This window comes from Diadema antillarum, unplaced genomic scaffold, assembly GCF_040938485.1.
Source record: "Diadema antillarum isolate AM-2024a unplaced genomic scaffold, OU_Dant_1.0 seq00000503_RagTag, whole genome shotgun sequence".
Lineage (NCBI taxonomy): Eukaryota > Metazoa > Echinodermata > Echinoidea > Diadematoida > Diadematidae > Diadema > Diadema antillarum.
This window is the reverse complement of record NW_027271460.1, coordinates 903,198-926,857: the sequence shown is the minus strand read 5'-3', so window position 1 is coordinate 926,857 and position 23,660 is coordinate 903,198. Positions and strand designations below refer to the sequence as shown.

Below are 23,660 nucleotides of genomic sequence, written 5' to 3'. Positions count from 1 at the left end.
GCGAAAAGCCTCAAATGAGGAAAAAGAGTAGATTAGGTTTTACCTGTGCATCCTGCTCCTTGAGTCTGAGATGTGGCTGGTAGGATATGAAGGAAGAATCGATCTCTCCAGTAATCCAGATCTGGACAAAGTCAAGAGATTATTTGTCGGGCACAGGATTCTCTATATTTCTCTCAACTTTCATTTGACTACAGTCTCTAAGCTCATTTATGCCTTAGATATGAAATTGGTGAAGTGGAATAGATATCTCGATGTGCAATCATAATCATGGAGCAGAAAAGTGGGGTTTGTCTTGGACTAGAGGCGCAAGCAAAGAAGATTGCAAAAACAATGTATAACTGCGCTATAGACATTGTCATGATTTAGATGGAATATATTGCTGTAAATTCATTTGATATCATAGATGATGTGTGTTTTATGTTGTAGAGCATGGATACTGTGGTATAAACTTTCAAGATCTTTTGAACGGGGAAGCAAAGTACTGTGGCTCATTATTCAGTCTTGCTAGAGACGACCAAATTCCACCCAGCCTTAATACATCATGTCTGGAGAAGACATGATAATATGTGATGCCTCCTACAGGCTGTAATTTATTTTTAATCTTAGTGAGACCAAAACAATAGCACTTGCAGTACAAGAGTTCTGGAGAGTGTAGTTATGGGCAAGGGATGATGAATTATGAATTAATATTCGGCCCATGATATGAGACTTTTTTAGGTATCCCGTAATAAGTTTCTTATGAATCTTGTCAAATTTTTGTTGCATTAGACATTAACTTTGCCAGCTGGAAGACTGAAGTTGCTTGTGCATAAAGTTTCTTAAAGACAAAGGAATGCTTAAAGCCACTGTTTACCATTGGCAGCAGTGATTAAAAAAATGTTTAAATTATCACATTTGATGCATATTTATTGTTCAGTTGTATCAGAAAATATTCTACCATATATAAATTTGGCAATAAAGCCGTAAATGTAAGGAGATATCACTAGATTTCTCAATAAAGCCGTAACTGTAGACGGTATATATTCTATTTAATAAAACTATTGTTCACATTTTGTACACTTAACATTACTAAACATTGATTATACTGATTAACATTTTGATGTTACGGATGTTTCTGTCCCTAACTCACGTTTGAGAACTATTTTAAAGCTATTAAGCTGTTTTTTTTTTCATCAGCAAATGATAAATAGTGGCTTTAATGCCTGAATAGAATATTTCACATTCAACTGTAGCCTCAAATTTAAGACACTCCGGAAGCTGTCACTCAAAAACCTGTTTGAACACGTAAGCATAAATGTTGACTAATTGAGTAAACAGACATAAACCATTCGACAGTAATGATTTGACGTCAGTTGTACAGTGTATGTTTAAAGGTGCATGGTCCCCGTGTTATAGTCAAATGCGTACGAGGGCGCATGGCGCAAGTTTCCTATAGAGACCTACGCTATCGACTCCTCTTTAGCGCTTACGCTTTGGCCCACTTCCCCGGGTCCGAAGAAGTCCGATTCATTGTAGTCAGTGGTCCGATCACAGTTCGGCTCATGATTCGGCTGAGGGGGATGACAGCTTTAGCAAACTTCTTTTGTGATGTCATAATAAGAAGCACATACGCACGCACCCTGGCATTACTACAGACTGCGCGTTGCGCAGAGAAGACAACGAAGGCAACGTTACTTAGCAACACCTACGCACTTTACTCTTGATGACAGCTCAACTTCGGTAATTTTAGTATCAATGCTAATAGTGATCAGCAGTGTCATCAACAGCGCCCTCTACACTACCGGGACTATGCCCCTTTAATGCAATGACTTCTTGAGTTATACAAATGACAGATAAGAACACTGAGACAAATTATCAAACAGCAACATTGAATAAATTGTGCATTGTGAATGCCTTGAATGATTCATTTACATTTACATAGAAAATGATGTTAAATGATTTGATCTTGGTAGCCCCTGTATTAGAGTTGGTCTTGATGCAAAATGTTTGCTTTACTTTTTACCAAATTCCCACCTAATTAGCCAGTTTCCAGTTGTGGTGGGCTTGTGTGTGTTTCTGTGTGTGCATACTGTAAAAGTGGAAATTTTCGCGGTGGGAAAATATTTGCGCATTTCGCGCAAGCAGAAGCTAGTGCGAAAGTAAAAGCACATGAATATTTTTGCATGCCATATGTTCCAGTAGTTCGTATCCTAATTCCGCGGAATTAAAAACACGCGAAATTCACATTATCGGGCCAAGCGCGAAAACTTACTCATGCGAAAATATCCACTTTTACAGTACGAATATATTTTTTGGTTTAGTAGCTACATGAAGAATTCCAGCAGCTCTGGTGTACTCATTGCACATAAATCTATTACATTCTTGAAGTAGAGTGCAGATAATAAGCATTTAAGTATTTTACAAATATTTTGTTTGTGATGTGAACCTGAAAAAAAAAAATCTGATAAGGAGAGTGTGTCACTATAGGTGCATTTACATTGATGGTGAAATGAATTGCCGTGGCATTTTGTAAGTGAACACAAATTCACCACAAAATACACTGCAAGTGATCTCTAAATACCATGGTACTGAGGATTAAGTTCAAACTTTGCACAAAATATGCATACGAGATTTTAGTGTGAATCGTTTCATGAAATACATTTACCACCGATTGTACAGCGATGTATATTACTCACATGACCTTGTAAACACACTCTGTGTCTTTTCATACATGTGCACATACACAATGCTTACCTGAAATACCACGGTATTTCGTGAATGAGAAAGATTCCACATGAATTACCGTGCTTTTTTTACAATGGCATTTCGCCAAGGAAAACTGTGCCAACAAACTACCGTGGTATTTGATACCACTGTTAGTGTAATCTTTCATGTGAATGTACCTACACAATTTTCCAGTCATGCATGAGATATCATACTTGCCAACTAGTAAGATTTTATCAGATTCAGTGAGATTTTTTCCGTTAAAAATAGCAAAATCAGATTTTCTGTCAGAGAAATCAGATTTTAAAAAAAATATTTAGATATACCTTTCATGTGTATTTTCTGAAGATTTGACTGAAAGTAAGATTTTTAACTTCAGTTTGCATGTAAAATAAGATTTTTGCAATCCACGAGTAAGATATCTCATCTTGAAATGTTGGCAGGTATGAGATATCTGTGTCTAAAATATCCATCTGATTTTCATTTCCTCTTTCTTTTCCTTCCCGTCTGTGCTCCAGGGGCCTTGTATTTTCACTTCCAGGTTAAGTTCTTTGTAACGGACCCCAGCAAACTCCTTGAGGAGTATACCCGTTATCAGTACGTACTTCAGCTCAAGAAGGACCTCCTCGAGGGAAAGTAAGTTATACTCTCCTCACACTTCCTCTTCCCCAGCCAGCGTGTTTCTAGTGAGAGAAATAAAGGGAAGTCCTTGTTTAACTGTCGTGCTATATAAGATACCAAGCCCTCTCTCAAAGTGTCTCTCAAAATACATTGATTTTGAAACTTAAGAGATTGAAGTACCAAAGTGATATGTTTGAGCCATTCAAAGCCATGGAAACTGGTTCTAAACAATTTCACTTGGCCCAAATATCACATTCTGTGAACAGTATATTGTTGCTCACTATATTCACACCTGGTTCCAACCCGAGCTTTTGCAAAACACTTTTAATATGACATCATCACTGTGGTACTTTATTGTTGCTTTATCGATATGTTCATATGTTTTAGTGAGCAAACAAACATGAGCCTGCACATTTTGTGATGAAATATTGCAGAGGGAAAGTTATGAACAAAAAATAAATAGATAAATTAAAAATAATCCTGATACTCTCTACCTCTCCCCAGTCCAAACAGATAAGAGGAAATATGAAAGAAAGAGAATATCAAACAGAGGGGCGAATGTTGAAGTATGAATTTTCTTAAATTTGTCTCCCCCTTTCATTTGTGGAGGAAGACAAAGTGAAGAAAATTCACACCTCAAGAGGAAACATGTTTCAAACTCGCATGAAACATTTGCTAAATTGTGAGATTGGTCTCAGCTGGATCAGCATGGATATACGACAACTTCTTCATCTGTGAAAGGATGGATGTTCTGGAGAATTGTCCAGGGCGAGTTCTGCTCCTGTAGGCCCCTTCCAGGACATGCCCCTGTGTCTGATGGCATGGTGTAACGCAAACTGCCCATGCTAGTATTCTTGACATCTATTCATGATGGTAATGATGGTGATGATGGTGATGATGGTGATGATGGTGATGGTGGTGGTGGTGGTGATGATGATGATGACGATGACGATGATGATGATGATGATAATGTTGATGATGATGAGGATGATGAGGAGGATGATGAGGAAGATGATAAGGCTGCTGCTGATGATGATGATGATGATGAAGATAGTAATAATGATAATGATATGGTAATAAAGATAATAATGAGAATGACAACAACAACAACCATACTATGATGGTCTCCTTCACCCACTGTTCTCCCAGAAGGTGCCTCCATTATCATTACCCCAGTATTACCAGGTGTTCACCTTCCTCATGGGTCAAGGGGGACATAGAGTTGGTGAAGCACCTTGCCCCAAGATTGGTCAAAAGTCCAGAGCTTTGTCTGCTAGACCATAATGGAAGCCCCCCCCCCCACACACACACACTTACATCATATATATCTTGTCATGTCTGTGATGTAGATGGCAAGTGAATGCACTCAGAAATTGAATGCAAGAAATGGAAGAATAAAGAACCTGAACAAGCACCATTATTGAGCTCCGTCACTATCCATTGTAATATTTACAGCTCTCTGGTTAAAAGAAGTCTTACTCAAATGACTTTGCACAATCAGAAAATTGTCGGCGAGTCCGCGAGGAGAGTGGCTGAGCTGGGAAACACGCAGCAAGCTGCATTTCCCTAGAGCCCACAGCTGATCAGTGTTGTGTAGACACTGTGATTGATTCTGACATGGCATTGGTTCAGGTGAACAAGCTGAAATTACTCGCTGACAGTTCGTCGGCATTCCCTGACATTTCCTCACCTGATTTCTTCTTGTTTGCTCAAAGATTTCTTCCCTGCGCTCTCTTCTCTCATTCTCTGTCAGTATGTGGTACTTATTTCAAAGATAAGTGGATGCTTCTTCATACTTTCCACTTTCATTTATGAAGACATTTTCTTTTTCAAAGAGAAAAATGCAGACATGCTTCATCTTGCATGTCTAGATTTCTTGGGAACAAAGCATGGACCTCAAGAAACCACTTGCACATACTGTAAAGCCTAGAAAGAACGGGGGGGGGGGGGGATCCGTTATTGCAGCATTCTCTTACATTTGGTATCATGACTATATTGGCGAGTACATAATCATAACATACGATTTCCATCATGTCCATGTTTTGGCAAATATATCAAGCCTTCTGTAACTGAGTCATAGTTGCCAAATTTCTGTTTTATCATGGAATATATGACTATAAAAAATGATAGACTTTTTTTCTCTAATAATATATTAAAGAAAAAGGAATTAGAAATGGTATTTGTACAGGCCAGGAGAAGACAAGTGAATTGTCACTATATAGTAACCTCATTATTTTGTATAAGACGTTGACCAATATCATTGTTCTTGTTATCTTTTAGTATTTTTGTTTGATGTTAATGAACCTTAAAGAGTTACCTCTGAAAGTCAACCTAAATGGAAGAGCCTTTAAGATGTATGGTTATATATTTCAATTATAAGACCATATAACCTTACCCTGTTAAAACATGAGCATTTTGATATTTTTTGACAAGGCCCAGTAATTAACCTCCCTATTTTTAATTGAGAGCAGGCTAATTGACTGGAGAAAATGATGGCCGTCAGCCCATATAACCACGATAATGTGGTATAGACATACTTGTTCTGATAATCCCTTACGGTGGAAAATCCAGCAATAACAGGGCATTTTCCAAATCCTGTCACTCACAGTTTGCATTCTTTTTTCTCAGGATGATTTCCCCCTTCAATCATTAGGCTAGTTTGTAAATAATGCACTGTTTCTTTAAAATGCTCTGTATTTGCCTATCCCACCCCCCCCCCTCCCTTATGAAATGGATTTTAGCCATCCTAGACAAGCCAAGCCAGTGGTTTCCCATGTGAGCCAGTACTCATTTCAACTCTTTCCTCTGAAATCTGTGATTGCTGACTTGAGGCGAGCCATGAGATCAGAAAATAGAGGCAAGCTATCTCACCAATTGCCAGTTGCTGAAAACCTATGTTCTGTTAATCAACTGCTCCATACTGAACAAAAAACTCGGAACAAGAAAGCTCTATACTCTCTATTTGAGATAGTTCCCCTTCCCCCTCCCACCCCCCCCCCCCCCCACTTGTGAGGTACTTGGTGAGAATACATTTTCAGAACAATGGTAACCAATACATGGTGAAGAGCTGAAAGGGATTGTCTTTGTATCTTATGAACAACTGCCAAGAAAATGGTAGAGAGGAAACACAAGGGGGGTACCCTCTCATTATTTTTGCTGCAGTGTGAGAGGGCAGTTTTCAAAGCAGAAACAAAATGTCACAAAACAGAATCTCCAATGGTGAAATGTAATCTTAGGTGGTTTTTGTGATTGTTTGAAGCTGTGTTAAGCTTGCCTCTCAGGCTGCAAGCATTGTGGAGCTGATTGGGTGCTGGAGTTTCAACCAAACTAGTTGCAAGGGTGTCAGAATTGGTTCAATCTTTTTGATGAAGACATTATTCTAACTATTCTCTGAGAATGATGTTGGCATCCAAGCAAAGAAAAGAGATCGTTGAAAATCTTATCAAAATTTGATTAAAAGTAATTAAGATGTTCTAATTTTAAAAAAAAATAAAAAGTGTCATGTATGCTAACCCTTTCTGTTGCAAAGAAAATGTTTTATTTGTGTTCGTGTTTGACCCTCTTGAAATCTACACTTCTGAATGGGATTTCCAATCAATTAGTGGAAATAGATACAGGAAATGAGTGAATAAGTAAATACTTCCAACCAATGAAGAACAGAGCATGGAGAGAAAGGCACACTACAGATGTGTTTCCACTGTGGCTGTGTGGATTCATCAGAACTCAGTGAAGTGAAACTTAGAACCAAGAATCTGATCTAGAATTTGGTACCACATGTACCAACTTTAAGTCAACCAATTTGTTGAATTACATGTAACTACATATCAAGTACTGTAAAGCATGATATTTTTCGTGCCATGAAATTTTCGTGAATTGGAGCCAACGGCCTTTTTCGCGGCATGAAATTTATGCGCGTTGCCTCTAACATTCAATGCCTTTAGTGTAGACAAGAACTTTTCACATGCATTTTAATTTCGCGAATCTTGGCTCTTGCAAAATTTGTGAAATTAAAATGCACACGAACATTTCTCGTTTTACAGTAAACAAGGTAGTGCTCCACAATACCTTACCGCGGGGTATAACGGTACAAGAGTTACAACTTGCCAAATTATATGAATTGTCATGTTAATGCAGCCTCTTTCTGAGATAGGGACTGTGACCCCTGACCCTCTAGCTGAGACATTAAGATTGCTACCAAATTTCAGGCAGGAAATATTGCATGGAACAGGTGCATCACTAGGTGAGAAGGAACGAGGAAGGAAGTGAAAAAGATAACATATCTTTTCCCTGTTTGAGCCTATGTTAGTTTTCTTTTGTTTTGCTTGTTTGGTCTCCTTTCTTACTCTTGTGTTGGCAGCAGGAGAATCAGACTTTCCTTGCAGAGAGTAGATTCAGGGAAAGCACCAGAAGAAAGGAAATACTGTAAAACAAAATATTTTTTGTGGCATGAAATTTTCGCGAATTGGAGCCAACTGCCTTTTTCGCGACATAGATTTTTCACAAATTTGTACCGGCATTTGATGCATATCGTGTAGGCAAGAACTTTGGTATGCATTTTAATTTCGCGAATCTCAGCTCTTTCAAAATTCACGAAATTAAAATGCACGTGAACATTCTGGTTTTACACTGTCACAAATGTGTACTTTTCCTCCCCATGCTCTCATTAAGGAATGTTATCAATTCCAGTTTAACCAGTTGAGGAGTGCCAAGTATACTCGGGCAAGTGTCTATGGGAAATGCATATATTGTAGCAAAATCAGTCTGTCCTCAACGAGTTACGTAGACCTGAACAAACACCAGCTATGTTGGGTTTTTTTCCCTTTCATTCTTCTTATTACTTTTTAATTTTCAGGTTTACATAAAGTAAACACCTGAAAAAGGTTGAAAGGATCCCTGTAGATATGGGATTTGATTGCGAACAATCCAGGAAATAAATGGATTTTCATATTTGGCTTTGCCTTTGTTCCTAGAAGATATAGAGCATGCAAAATGTATACTTAGGGGAACATGACAAAAGAGAAAACAAAAATAGGTCCAAACCTCAAATATTTTGCAACTCATTCGCACCCTCAATATTTACTTTGGTGAAATGTGATTATAGTAGAAATTGTTACTAATTATGACATTGTTTGCACTTGACAAGGTATACACATTTTATCAGCCATTGTTCGCAATTTTCTTTTAATTGCATGATCCTACACCTGTAAGTGATTAGAATATATAGATGAGATTTTGCATTATCAGCCATCTCAAATAACATGGTTTTTAAAACCAGTTCTTCATGCATTAAAATTTCATAGCTGTAACTGTATAGGGCTTTGAATTTGATATCACAAGGCCCAGGGGATTAGGCTCATGTCCAGACAGACAACTATTTCCCCCTAGATAATTCCCCTGTAATTGATACAGTGTAAAGCTGGCTCCCTCTCCCTCTCTTTCTTTGGCCCTTTTTACACTTGTGTTTCTTAACCCCGTACTGTCTCTGACCCAGGACTATCGTTAGTCCAGTACCAATTTTTTCAACTTTTTACACTCGCCAATTAGTCCCGTACTAAGCTCTTGTCCGGGGCTAAGGAGAAAATTGACCTTTTTATACTCGTATTTCTTAGTCCCGTACTTTCCAAACCATATGAATATTCATGATTACGCTGTGCACTGTACACGTACACGCACGCACTGGCAGCACTTGATTACCTCGTTTCTGATTGGTCAGTGGGGGTCGGACTTCTCGTCTCCGTCGTTTAGCCCCGGATTATATTTTCTTTCTGTTTACACTCGCTTGCTTGGCACCGCAATTGCGGTGCTAACCCTGCTATTTTGCAGGGCCAGATAGTACGGGACTATCGGGGCTAGCCCACTTTGGCAAAAACAAGTGTAAACAGAAAGTGGGCTAACGAAAGTCCGGTACCAACGGTGGGGCTAAGCAAAAATTTGCAAGTGTAAAAAGCTTTTTTCTTTCCTTCTCTCTTGATCTCTCTCCCTCCTTCCATCTCTCCATCTCTCTCTCTTTCTGTCTTTCTGTCTTTCTGTCTTCTCCCTTCTCTGTGATGCTGTGTTCTGACACACCGAGCTATCATAAACTGTAATACCAGAACTTTTTGTGTGCATGAAACTTTCGAAAATTTTGCGAAGAACAAGATTCATGAAAGTAAAATGCACTCAAAAGTCTTTGTCTGCACAATGCAGTAAATGCGGCTGGCAATTCTCGAAAGTTTCACGCCGTGGAAGAGGCTGCAGTTCTAATGCATCAAAGTTTCATGCTGCAAACTGACTTCACAGTATCCATACGTCATATGGATATATGGCATAATGATTTGTAACCATTCACGCCGAGCAAACATACATTTATATGATGCATGGATGTACAACATATTGATACTAGAGCATTCAGACACAACGTTCCGATACTATGTACATGTATGGTATATGGCAACATGAGACCTTGCGCACTGACCTGTTTCATGGGAAGACTCCCTTGTGCAGTACAAATGCTGTTCGGGCTTTGCACCTTGTGTTTATACTTGTAGTAGTGCATTCATCTGGCAGTTTATGTTAATCCTTTTGAGCATCGCGAATTGACCCCGCCTTCTCGTACAACTTACAGATACAAGAGCATTCAAGTATGAATAAATGTCATATGGAGACAGTGTATATCCATATACCACAATTCAAAATATGAGCATTCAGACAAATAATAACGTCCTATATGGGTATGAGAAGTCTCTAGTCTGAAAGGGAGGTAATCCTAGTTGTCTGTCTGTCTGTCTTTCATCCACATAAATTCTGGTCAACCAAGTCTAGTCCAAGTCTTAGATGATTTAGGCCTAGGCCTAAATCACAAAAGTAGGGGGTTACAAGGTAGATACAGCATGTAGATTGATAGGTATACAAGAAATAAATTGAAAAACAGGGAGAATAAGTGAATGAATGTTTTACAGTTGTATCTATATGGGTAGATCAATGAATTATATAAAAAGGTAAAAAATGGATTAGTGCATGGTTTAATAGAAAATAAAAGTAAATAAAGAAATGGATGAGTGGATGATATATATATATTGAGGAATAAAAGAATAAAAATATGAGATGATATCTGTGGTGAATATAATGATGGCACATGTTCTGTAATAAAGGAAATAGGAAAGAAAAGTTTCAGATTCTAATTTGACATCAGTTGTATTTGACATCTCACAGAATAAAACAACAAAATATGAAAAAGAGGAAACATTGCATTATGTGTACCTTTCATTGAACGTGTAGAAATTTTTTAGTCACACACTACAAACTAATTAGTTCATGAAATGATGAGCAGATGATTACATGAGAATGGATTATACTTTTTACTAAAGCATTGTGCTAAGATAATATTACACATTTGGTGGATGTGGCATTATGATGCCATTTATTTGCTGATTTAGCAAAAAGCAGAACATATATGGCAAATTTTGTACACCTGCACTACATGTAGATTCTACCCTTTAAGCTGTCACTGACGTTCCACCGCGGGTCATATGTTTCAATTTATTACGTTTGTCAGTATTCCAGCCCGCACCGGTGTTCTGGCAGGAAATATGGAATCGATATTTTGCCCCAATTACCACCCATTTCATGTGGCATAATTCGGTCAGCGGTCGGTAGCGGAAGAGCCAAGCTGGCCCCTCCAACTAAATCCAGCAGGTTTGCCCATAGATGGGACTAAAGCTGGACTGCATTGGAAATTAATTCATGGCCTCATCCCAGTTGGAAAAATGACCTCACTTTTCAAAACAAGAAATAATTGAGGGAAGAGAATTTAAAAACTGAGCATTTTAAAGGACTTCAAGTAGATGAAATGATGATTGATGCTGTGTGAGATCCAGGGATGGCGTGAATTATTCCTCTCTTGTATTCACATCAAATTGATGACTTTGATTGCCAAGGACAACTAGAATGAAGTACAGAATAAAGCCCTACCTATTAATTTTGCTTATGAGCATTGTGATTAGTCTACTTTTACCTGTTTAGGAGTATTGAAGTAGATCTAGATACAGTAGCTTTATGATTTGTGCATCCCTGTGTACAACCTTTTGGTTAATTATGTCTGCATTGTGAACATTTGTCTATGAATTTGTCTGAAAAGTGTGTCAGTACAGTACAGTGTCATTCATGTTTACATTTATCTTTCCTCCTTCTTGTATTCATTTATTTTTTGTCTACTTTTACTGACATATTCTTTTGAGTTTCTCTCTTACCCCCCAACCCCCCCCCCCCCCCTTGATACAATCTAAAAATACAGTTCGACCTCGATTATCCGGCCATGTCGGGACCGACGCTCATCCGGATAAAGCGAATTGGCTGGATATGGGAGACACAATGTTAATATATATAGCTGCCGTCCAAGCTGCCGTCCCAGTGCACTGGCAGCTCTATAACCCTAGCAGGTAGCATACCCCGCAACGGTGGTGTAATCTATGCTAGCCTGCGCAAAATTGTAGTCCCTTCTTCACAAAAATAAAGTATATCTTTATGTGAAAATCATACATGTTTTACCTCATTAGATATTGAGAAACCTATCATGCACATCTTATGAAATTAGTGAAATAGATCCATGAAAAGATGTAAAAGTCACTGTTTTTTCTCAATTTTTGGATGAAAAAAAAAAGTCCTTCACTGCCTGAACACATCCGGATAATAGAGATTTCCGGATAAAAGGAGGCCGGATAATCGAGGTCGAACTGTAAAGAGAAAAGTATGGCTACCTTTAGATTTGAATGTATTAGTATCTGCCATTTCAGAAAGCAAGAAATGTAGATTTTAGAAGTCACTTCTGAGATGTCAGCTTGTTTTACAAGCCACTTCTCTGTGGTGTTGACAAATAATTGATAGCAACTCTCTCTTTTCATATCCCGCAAATTTCTACCACTCTGTATTTCAAGCATGCATGTTGACATCACGTTTGCATTAATAGTCAAATTTTAACCCCTTGAGGACGAGTCCCGAGTATACTCGGGCAAGCGTCTATGGGAAATGCGTGTGGTAGCCAAATCAGTCCGTCCTAAATTGGTTAAGCAGCAAACCACCTGTGCCTTGATGGTGAAAATCAAACAGTGTTCTTTGAATATTCTATATATCTCTTCAAGGGTGAACACTTAAAGCCTTCAGGACCCTATGCCTCAGCGTTGTTTCGTTGCAGTGGTCGTACTTAACGTAACTTATTGGCATCGTATTCTTGTTATCCGCCAGTACATGTATATTCCTGCAGCTTCGTTTGTAGTGCCTTTTGTGCGTTTCTCCACCCCTATAGTAGAGTGTACAATCTCTGTCAGAGATGCATCACCATACTAGCCACGTACATGTTTTTATGAATAGCAAATGCTTTCTATAATAGCTGGGGATTGTGCTTGGAAGGAGGAGGGGGGGGGGCATAATAATATCCCTGTGGTATTATAGTTTGTATTAATGACAACAATCAGGAATTGTTCTCCCCTGTCATGATCATGCTTAATTGAGCATGAAATTCCCTCTCCATTCTCGATGTTGTCTCCCAATGTCATTGCGCCGCCGACTCTGCGGCTTCTGTACACCAACAGGACGTAGATCCTTATCGGGGGCAGGCCTTATCTCTCTTTCCTGATAGAGGAAATTTTGGTGATAGCTGCGGTAGATAGTGAATTCCTGATTGCTCTTGTATGACCGTTTTCCGATTGGTGTCATCATCAGAGATAATTGCAATTCCTGCCTTACTTTTTCCCTCCCCCTTTTGTTGTAGTGCCTTTGTCTGTCCAATGCATCTTCCACTCTAAATGATGTCAATCTATTCCCCATTCTACTGGTATTACGTCCACATGTATCTGTCTGTTGCAAATTGCAATCACACATGGAAGACTTGTACGCAAGGACATGTCTTTAAACTCACGAGGACAACTGTATGGTACCTGTGTTCTCGTCACTTGTCACTCAGTGTAGCAGGGTTAAGATGGTGTAAGTCCTGAGAACTACTGTAATAGTTAATACCTTCTAAAGACAACTTCCCTGAGGAATTCTCTCTAGATTCATTGTGAAGGTCTAGACTCACCCTTTCATGCACACTCACATATTTCAAAAATATGAATCAAAATACTCTTTCAAGGGACTTACTGGTATGCAGTGTCTAGTCCTTTTTTTAAGATGATGATAACTACGCAATCTGTAAGACTTCCGCACGGGGGTGGTGTAAAGTGTAACCCTAGTCGCAGGCTATGTGAAGAATAATCACTGACATGCATCAACATCCTGTAGATGGTCGTTGAACTTGTGTTACATGTAGCTTTGACGCATTTTCTCCTGTCACCTTCACTTCCGAATGGTGAGCCCTTGAGAGTGGGTGGTACATACTGTAAAACACGATATATTCGCGGCATGAAAATTTCGCAACATTAAAGGTCCAGTTTACCTTTGGGAACAGTGATTTTAAAAAATTCAAGATACAATATTTAATGCGTATGTGTACGTCTGCTGTGCCACAAAACATCCCATCATATAAGATTTTATTGATAAAGCCTAAAACACAAGGAGATATCTGTATTTTTCTCAATAAACCGTAACTGTAGACGGTTTAGTCTGGAAACATTTTTATTATAATTATTGTTCACGTTTTGTATATTTAACGATACTTAACATCGATTTTATGGATTCAAATTTATACAGTGGTTGTTTCTATCCCTAGCTCACATTTTAGAACTATTTTAAAGTACTAAAGCTGGGTTTTTGTTTCATCTGCAAATGGCAAATTATGCCTTTAAAATGCACATGAACATTCCTCGTTTTACAGTTTACAAGCAAGGGCAGCATTGTGTCGGATCTGCTGAACACACAAAGCCAAAAAGAGACAGATTATGAAACATTTCATATATTCCCAGTAGTTGATCCTTAGCCAAAATGAGATAAGTTTTGACAATAAATCCTAAAATACTCAAAGTGATGTATTCTAGTCCTCACACTTCACACTATAGGTTGTAAAAAGGATCGTTTTCTGCTCCCTCATATTCTTACACTTATACATGTCCCTAAGGTTCAGCAAAAGTTACTGATAATTAAATGTTTCTTTTCCATGGCAGATAGTGTGAACAGCATCTTAAAACTCAAGTTGCACAAAATTGCATTTTACCTTATTGGTTGAGTTTTGAAATTACTGTTGTGCTAATTATTACAGATTTATCATCATTACCTAAAGTGTGATTATTGATACACTGCAGATCTTTTGTTTGTTGGTTCCAAATAAACAATTTCTTTTAGATTATGAACTTGCTTTTTGTTATTTTTTCAAGTAATATCACTTTTTTGACATGTTGTTCCATTCTTCTCTATTTTCTTTGCCCCTCACAGCCTTACATGCACCGCTGAAGTCGGAACCTTACTAGCATCATACCTTGTACAAGGTAAGCACACAAGCATTTGTTATGGTCTCAGCTTGTCTGCTTAAGAGTGTTCTATCTCAAGTATTTTTTTTTTTAACGAGGACTTATTGTAATATAAAATGAAAATGTTAATTGTACACTGTGTTTATTATATCATTTATGACAAAACTGGTTGTTTCTTTTGTTGTATGTTTGTTTGTTTGTTTGTTTGTTTGTTTGTTTTTTGTTCTGAAATACCAGGTTTGATTATTTTATAAAACTGACATTAATTCCACAAGAGGATAGAGTGAAATGGAATGCTTACTAACACAATGTATGCCAGCCCAGTTTAATAGAACATACGCTTTGGTGGTGGTGATGGGGGGGGGGGGGGGGGGGGGGGGGAGGAGAGACTGTAATCATCTATCAAAATCATTTATATTGTTATTGTTATTGTTGTAAAAATTATCATTATTGTAAAGCGGTAATCACTCATTCATTCTGATCAGTTCTTTGCTGGTGGAGATTCCATATCATGTCATTGATTCCCAAGCATGGTACATTGTGACTTCCTGGGAAGTATATGATAGAAAGTGATTTTAGCTGACAATGGCCAGCAGATTGCGGCTTATGTTGCATTTTCCCATGGATGCAGTCAATTTATATTTAGATTAAGTGGACTGTGATGGTTACAATGTCAGAGTGATAGCCTGCGTAGCATCCTGGTGATCCGTTTACGTTCAGTTGAGATCACGCTAACATCCAACCAGCTTCCTTCTGTTTGTATTAACCATGATACAGTGAGTTGAGGCATCATTCTATGTTCAGGCTGACTTCAACTATTTAAAAAGAGTCAATTAAATAGAATTTTATTGTAGCTGAACAGAATACATGAAAGACTCTAAATGTTGAAATTTCACACATTTTCGTATAGTTCATGAAGCACTGCTTGTTTGTTGGTGAAAGTAAATATCACACTTCATAGTTTAGCTAAACTACAATGTCTTCCCTATGAAAAGTCATTATTACCAACTTATTACCACTGACTCTCAGCAATAATTTCACGTGATTTATTCTTTGCAAGTGGAAATTAGGTTCAGATTTATAAGCATGTTAGTGGTAAAGCTTTGAAGTGATCACAGGGTGGCAAGGTGGCTCAGTTGGTAGGGCATCTGCCTTGCAATCAATGGCTTGGGTTTGGGCGTGGGTTCAAATCCCAGTGAGTCTTACTGAGAGATGTTGTGTGTAATCATACCATCCCCTCTAGTCTAGGCGAAACACTCTCTCCCACAGATAGGACGCATAACGGAGATCCCGTGTGTGAGAGAATCACAACTCATGCAATAAAAAATCCTGCTTCATTCATGCATTCATCGCATGGAATAGGATGCATAACCTGGTGAAGTGGTCTACCCCAAGTACTCACACCTAGACCCCGTTTACAGTGCGAGGCTCGGGCAGAGCCCACCTTCATTTCAGTGTAAACGCGCGAAAGGCCAAATGCGAGGCCAAAATTGGCCTCGCATTTGGCCTCGCTCTGGAGGTGGTCTCGGCTGCAGCCGAGCCCGGCCTTTTCTTGGTGTAAACGCAGACTGGGCCAAGTGCGCGGCCAATTGCGTGGCCAATTTTAGTCTGGCTTCCAAACCCTCTGCCTGTATCTTTCGCTATTCAGGATATTAACCCCCTCAACGTCGAAAACTAGTTTAGTTTAAGGTGGTTTTGTCCTGCAAAGGATTTTTTCCTTCGGCAAAGGCCTTTGCCCGAACGGCGACTTCATCGCCACGGAATTCATTTGGCAAAGGGTCTGAAAACCAGACAATACCAAATTGCGTTTGTTTACAAGCAGAGCGCCACTACGACAAAATATTGAAAGGTTTGAATCAAAAGCGCGGCCGAGCCCGGCAGTGTAAACGGACAAAATTGCGGGGCCCGGCCTCGCAATTGAGGCTGGGCTCAGCCGCGGCTCGGCCCAGCCCCGCACTGTAAACGGGGTCCTATACTAGTGCAGCCGAATATGGGCTATCCAGCCATCTCATCAGATAGAAAATGAAAACAAACAAAATGAAAACATGACTGCTATAGGTGATTATATCCAAAATCACTACATCAATATTATCATGTGAAACATGTCTCATTTTAACAAAGCAACAAAAAACATCCACCATCTTACTGATTTGATTTTACTCCCTTTTCGTGAAAGGATCACAGAGTGATTTGTTTTGTTTTTGTTTTGTTTTTTGATAATGTGGGTTCTAAGTTTTGTACTACGTGCTGGTACCTCTCATAAGTCCTTCAACGTTTGTACAGCTTGTGCTAAGACTTAAATATATTGGTGACAAATCAGTGTCCTACATGTCTTGTGATCATGTGCTGTATTGAATATTTATACCATCACAAATTTCCTTGTGTAGATCCAGAACCTGTGCCTTTTGCAAGCATTTTTTTTTTTTTGCAACCCCCAAACCCTAGTTGTTTTCCAGAAATGTAATAACTTGCAGAAATGTGATAACTTGCAGAGTAAGTAGGAGCTAAGTGAAATAGGATATTTACTGTAAACAAAAATAGGTATATGGTTTCTCGTGAAATTGTCCTCAAATATTATCACAGATATTTCCTGTAGTTGCTATTGTTTTGATTAAAAACAAAAGAAAGTAAAAACAAGTTCGATACATTGCATCCAGGCAGTCTCCACTTATTTTCTGAAGGGTACATTCTGTGAGCAACTTAGATATTATTTCTCTGGAGACTGCTATAATAGTGAAATATATTTCTGGACGTTAGAAGGAGCCAATGTTGTTTCTCTTGGCAATTGACAAAGTGCGTATTAACAGGAACTTATTTTTCGATCATAATTTATGTAATCATATTCAAGTAATGGTTTATTTCACATAAAACCATAATTATCAGCCCAAGAGCTGAAATTATCTTGTTTATAATATAAAGTTGCATAAAGATTGATCATTGGTAATAAAAGAAATAACATATATGCACATAAGAATGAGAATATATAAAACATAAGAAAATAGGTTAATATAAGACATAAGAAAATAAGTTAATATAACAGATGAGTATGATGAGAATATCAAAATTGGGCTGAAAATCAAACTGAGATGGAGATTAGAGTGTTAGTAACATAATTCTGTCTAATTAAAAGAAATATATAAAAATCTTTGATAATAGATTGAGTAGATCTATGAAATGTGGTATGGCACTATTTCTGAAGTGGACCATTTTGCATTTGAAAATCAATAGAATGTGGATCCATACAGCACTCTAGAGAGGTTCAACAGGGTGTACTTTTTTTTTTCTTCTGGCTGATTCTGATGAATTCAATAAATCTATGTGATTTATTGAGAGAATAGTATGCCATGCTCACAGCACACCTTGTGAGGGGCATCTCTTTCTTATTTTTCCATGAAATTTATGAAGATACTAACGTACAATGTCATTGCAGATGAGAGAGATCATTTGCTATTACATACTTTGAAATATCTTGAGTGGCGTGGTGAAGAATGTGTTACTTCCTTGAGGAAGCGTTATCATTAATAGTTCATGTATCAAACAGTAAAAGAAGATCGATATCATGTGATGAAGTGGTAGTTTTGTGACGTAGGAGAAGAAAGACATACAACATGACCCAGCAAATGTAGGAAACACTGTATACCCCATATTTATATCGGGAGTGTAACGGTTTGCAAATTGGAAGGTGTGTATAAAGACAGCTTTAAAGGTGGTTGAATTCACGATCGAAAAACACACTCGTGCCTTACAAATAAACAATCATAAGTGTTTCTCCCTTTCATGAGAAAAGTCTGTGATTTTTACATTGGAGTTGACACAATGCATACTCAATGTTACAGGAGGAAATACACTGTAAATTTGCAGATGACTTGCAAAATTCATGAAAGGAAAATGCCACAAAATACACCATGTATACAATAACATCCTACTAGTTTGTTGGATTTTGTGCCAGTTTTCACTTTTCTGTTGTTTTCAATAGATCTACAAATTGTACCTCAGTCATCAGTAATTTTATCATGGTGGTAACCTTTATTATGATGTCCCAGTTACTCGGCTCAAAGAGGTATTTACCAAAGTATGTGATTGAAAAAAAAAAAAAAGACTCTAGATGTGATTAACTCTTTCAGTGACCAGACACTTTATGATACTTGTAGCTTAACTGGCCAAGCAATAGTAATCCAATAGTAATCCTTCTAAACCTTACAATAGCTGTAAAGTTAGCAAACCCACTCAGGTGTAACAATGTACCTCAGTCTAACAGGAAGGCCTTGGTAATGCAATAGGGATTAGGAGGATTAGTTAATCTCCATTTAGTGACAGTTTGTTCAAGACACCTGTTCATGTGCCCAACAATGACCAGTATAGGTTAAGGTGATGACATTGGAAGCCTTAACCCGCTGAAGACTAGTCCCGTGTATGCTCGGCAGGTGTCTATGGGAAATGCATCTAAGCAGAATCAACTTGTCCTCAATGGGTTAGAGGGATGGTACAGTATTGGTGGAGATGAAAATTGGACTTTAACTTTTTTGCGAGATACCAAGAAAACACTTATGAAATAGTACAGAGCATACCATTTTAAGAGGAATTCAAAGTTCATTTGATGAAAATCGGGTTTGGAATAACTGAAACATCCAAAAACAAAGTAAAACAAAAATGATCGTAATAAAAGGTGGGTCCCACACTTTATTAGGATCACTCCGTTTTGGATATCTCAGCCATTTCAAAACCAATTTTCATCAAATAAATGTTGAAATCCTCATGGAATGACATGCTCTTTCATATTTCATAAGAGGTTTCTCACTATCTCACCAAAAAATGATAAAAACCTGCAGTTAAGTCTCAACCAAAACTAGATGATCCCTTTAAAGGAATGCCAATGATATTGAGAATGACAATATTAACTTATCTTCCAGACTTCTTGGTGATCACAATGGTTTGAATCATAGCAACTGAGAAGAACATCTTCAAAGTTGCATCTTCTCTTGGTCATTTATTCTTCAAGGAGAAAGCCTTCTGTACTGTGTATTGATCTGAGTGAACTTTAGATTTCCTATCTAAATACAACAAGTGCACATCTCAAGTAATTAAGTGAAAACCCTGCCCTCAGGGATATAGTCTTTACACCGATATGTTCTATTATAGAAAGAGACAAATGGTCATGACCCCCCAAAAAATATGATGTAGGCAATATACAGAAATTGGATATATTCCAAGAGCTAAGCTTTGTCTTTTGATCAAACTAAGCTGTCATACTGTATGCACTTCACTGGCCACCTGGATACTAGTATACACACACCCCTAAAATCAAATAATTCAGAATTTGATAAAAATCTCCCAGCCAACATAAAGTCCTTCTAGGTATGGCCTTATTAAACCAACAATTCTCTTTTTTGATCCACATGACTCATAGCTCTATCCAACCCTCAAGATACGCTAGAATTGGAAAGTGCAAAGGCACTGCGCATATTATTTTTAGGGTTACAGATGGTATGAATTTTGATTAAGAGGAGGGGATGTGTGTTTGAACAGGATTCACCACCAGCAACTGCTCTGGAATTCTACTCATGCATTGTTCTCTTTTATTATCCCCCTTTAAATAGTCAGGGACAGTTAAGTCTGAAATCATCCATTTTTAGAATACATACTTTATATGATATTGTAAAGCGTATAGGGAATATTAATTTGTTTTTAGCGCTATAGAAGCTTCATTATTATCATTATATTTTTTGTTATTATTATTATTATTGTTATTAAATATTATTGTTATGATTATGATTATCATTGTTATTATTATTGTTATTATTATTATTGTTATTATTATTGTTATTATTATTATTATCATTATTATCATTATTATTATTATTATTATTATTATCATTATTATTATTATTATTATTATTATTATTATTATTATTATTATTATCATTATTATTATTATTACTATTACTATTATTATCATCATTATTATCTAAAATCCAAATATTTCAGTAACCTGCAATTGTTTAGCATGTGTGTGTATAAGAGAGAGAGAGAGGGGGTGGGGATAGTGGGGAAGGCATGGAGACAATATGACTTTAGTAGGCCTCTGGCAAATCAGAGCATTCATTCATTGAGGATGGCTAGAGAGAGAGTTATTTTAAACAGAAGAGCTTGTTGTTTGGTGCCTGTCGCCTTGTTCGTGTGTTCCGGACATTTTGCAATCACAGCTTTCCACCTTCTTCTGTCTCAAGTAATTTTGTAGCATGTTTTGCATTACTGATACCAGTTAGCTTGAACCAAATAAATCCATCTATTTATCTCTACTTCTACTTCTGATTTCCTGGATTAGCAAGTCAATATTTATTTTCTTTTTAATACCTTCTGTTCTCATAGGTACCTATCTTAGGGTGCCTTTATCAACTCTTTTTCTCACCAGAAACAGGTTTTCCAAACAGCTTTCAAGGAATTTTTACAAGTTGATAAATGCAAAGCTGTTTTGAAAGCCCTTTCGGAAAGCCTTTTCGAAAGCCGCAAATTTGTGGCTTTCCAAACAGGTTTCCTAAACAGGTTTTCAGAAACCTGTTTGTAAAAGCCTTTTGAAGTTGATAAATGCAAAGCTGTTTTGAAACGGCTTTGTAGTATTGTACTGCAGTTACGAACAATGCAAGCCTTATATGACCTCTTCTCCTCGGGTCGAATTGCGCAATGCAGCTGTGCAGTGACAGGCCAGTTATCGTGTTCGCGAAGAGTTGATAAACACAACTATTTTGGAAGCCGTCTCTAAAGGGCTTTGGAAACGGCTTTCGAAAGGGCTTTGGAAACGGCTTTTGAAAGCCGATTAAACAAGGGAAAGTTGATAAACGCAGCCTATGTTATACGTGTGCTTTATATATGTATGTACCGATGTAATGTGTATGCATGCAAACAAAACAAATTTCCAGAAACGGACAATAAAATAGAATTGAATTGACTTGAATTGAATTGAATTGAATTCTTTGACATCACAGTTCTGATCTTTTTTTTTCTTAATGATGTTTAAAAGTGATCTATTGACACATTCCTCACCAAGCACTTTTTCATTTGGTAATCTGTTGGTTAGTAATATTCTGAGCATTCTTCTTAAAGGAACAATTACCTTGGATTTGATTTTAGTGTACATGAATTTGCTCAGTGTTCAACTCTTGTATACTTATACCAGTAGATTAACATACCAAACACAACATTTCAGCTGCCACATTTTAAGTGTCATTCATATGAATCTGTATAGTGGTGATGAAGTGATAATACAATGTGTAAAGAACACATACATGAATATAGAAATTTAATAATAATGACATCGGAAATATAGATGTCCAATGAAAATTTCTGCATTGTAAAAGAATCATTTTGGTCGCCTGGCTATAGTAAAATCTGTGAAGATCTTCTATGTTTTGCATTATTACACAAAACATTCTTCTGAGGTTCACTGAAGGAAGTAATTTCTTTTGTCTTTGTGAATAAGAGAGAATATGAAGATTGCAATATGCGTTGATCGAAGTCATTGAGAATATAAATGCGAAATAAATTCCATTTTATGATATTCAAGTTTTACACTATAGCTGAGCAATATTTCAATCATGTGACCAAAGTAGAAGTCATTAGTTGTCATGTTAGGTAATGACTTGCAGAAGTTCTTAAAGTTATTACTTTAGTATCACTGAATTTTTGTATTGATCTCAAGCTTTTATGTCACTTTCTCATCCCAAAGAATTTTTTCCAGGGAGTTGGGGGCATAATCCCTAAACAGTGAAAGCAGTTTCCCCTATTTACACATGCATGGCAGGTAAAATTTGAATTTAGTTCCATTCACCCTTGATATTTTAGCTTCGCTGTGCAGGAGTGCATGGTTCATCAAATCAAGAATGAAATTTCAAATCAAATTTGGTCCCTAATTTTGGACCTTAATTAAAGTTGGCATTTCTCTGTGGACGGTTGGCAGCCTGTGTGCTTTGCCAGTGGCATTCTCTATTCTCATCCTACCTCAAATGCCCTTCACAGAACTGTTGTGGGATTCACACTGACACGAATTAGTGGGGTACAACTCTCGAGATTTTCATCGCAATCCAGATATTTTTTACCATTGTGGAAATAAACATCCCACTAAATAGTGTGATAAGCATCGTGATCCATATCTCAAGAAATCTTGCGATTGTTTCAGAATTATTACGATAATTTGAGAAATAGCACAATAATTTGCACTGCAGAGAGTGTGTGAACGCTGGAGCAAATTATCTTAAGATTTTTTAATCCGTCATTCACACATCGAAGCACATGAACACAAGGGCATGGGTCACCATTTTTGTATAGATTGTGGGCGTGCGCAGTTTGGTCGACAAATTTATCATGATCAGCAATTAGTGGGGTATATCTGTCCATCTTGGAATAGGTGCAAACAAATCTTGGTATTTGGATTGCAATTGTTATCCTGCTATTTTGTGAGTGTGAATGCAACTTGTGTCCCAAGGAAGAAATGAATGACTCATCGATAATGTCGACACCGCATAATTGTTGAAACTTAGGGTTAAGAGCCCCCCTCCCCCACTATGCACTTGTCTCTGTAAAAGGGGTCAGAAATTAACAGGGATTGATATGCATAGTTGCAAATCATAGCACATTTCTTCAAGGGGTTAGGCTGGGTGCAGCATGCGGGGTGGGCTGCCTGATAAGATACATTGTTGCTGTAGATCCAAATCTACATTTTTATAATAAAGGAGACTCCATGAATACCATTTAATACAAAAATGTTTTTGTTTTGTTTTGTTTTGTTTTTTGGATGGAAATCTGACGGAAAATATGTCCCATTAAACTGATATTTTGTCCCTTTTAAGCAGTGTATATAATCTGGTTTGCAAATGATGTTTAGGTATTGGACAGTTAAAGAGGTGTTCACGTTTTTCCAAGTCCCAAATAAATGAAGGTCACTGTCTTGTATATTCTATAAAGCAT

At 37.5% G+C, this 23,660-nt stretch overlaps 1 protein-coding gene across 2 annotated transcripts in view; it reads left to right on the top strand.

Moving 5' to 3' along the window:
• Positions 1–23,660, top strand: part of LOC139733916 (tyrosine-protein phosphatase non-receptor type 4-like) — a 199,439-nt gene that overhangs the window by 103,293 nt on the left and 72,486 nt on the right. For both annotated transcript variants that reach the window (XM_071644730.1, XM_071644729.1), the window contains exons 4-5: positions 3,222–3,339; positions 14,665–14,717. In XM_071644730.1, the coding sequence (XP_071500831.1) occupies positions 3,222–3,339; positions 14,665–14,717 (171 nt within the window). The remainder of the gene's footprint in view (positions 1–3,221; positions 3,340–14,664; positions 14,718–23,660) is intronic.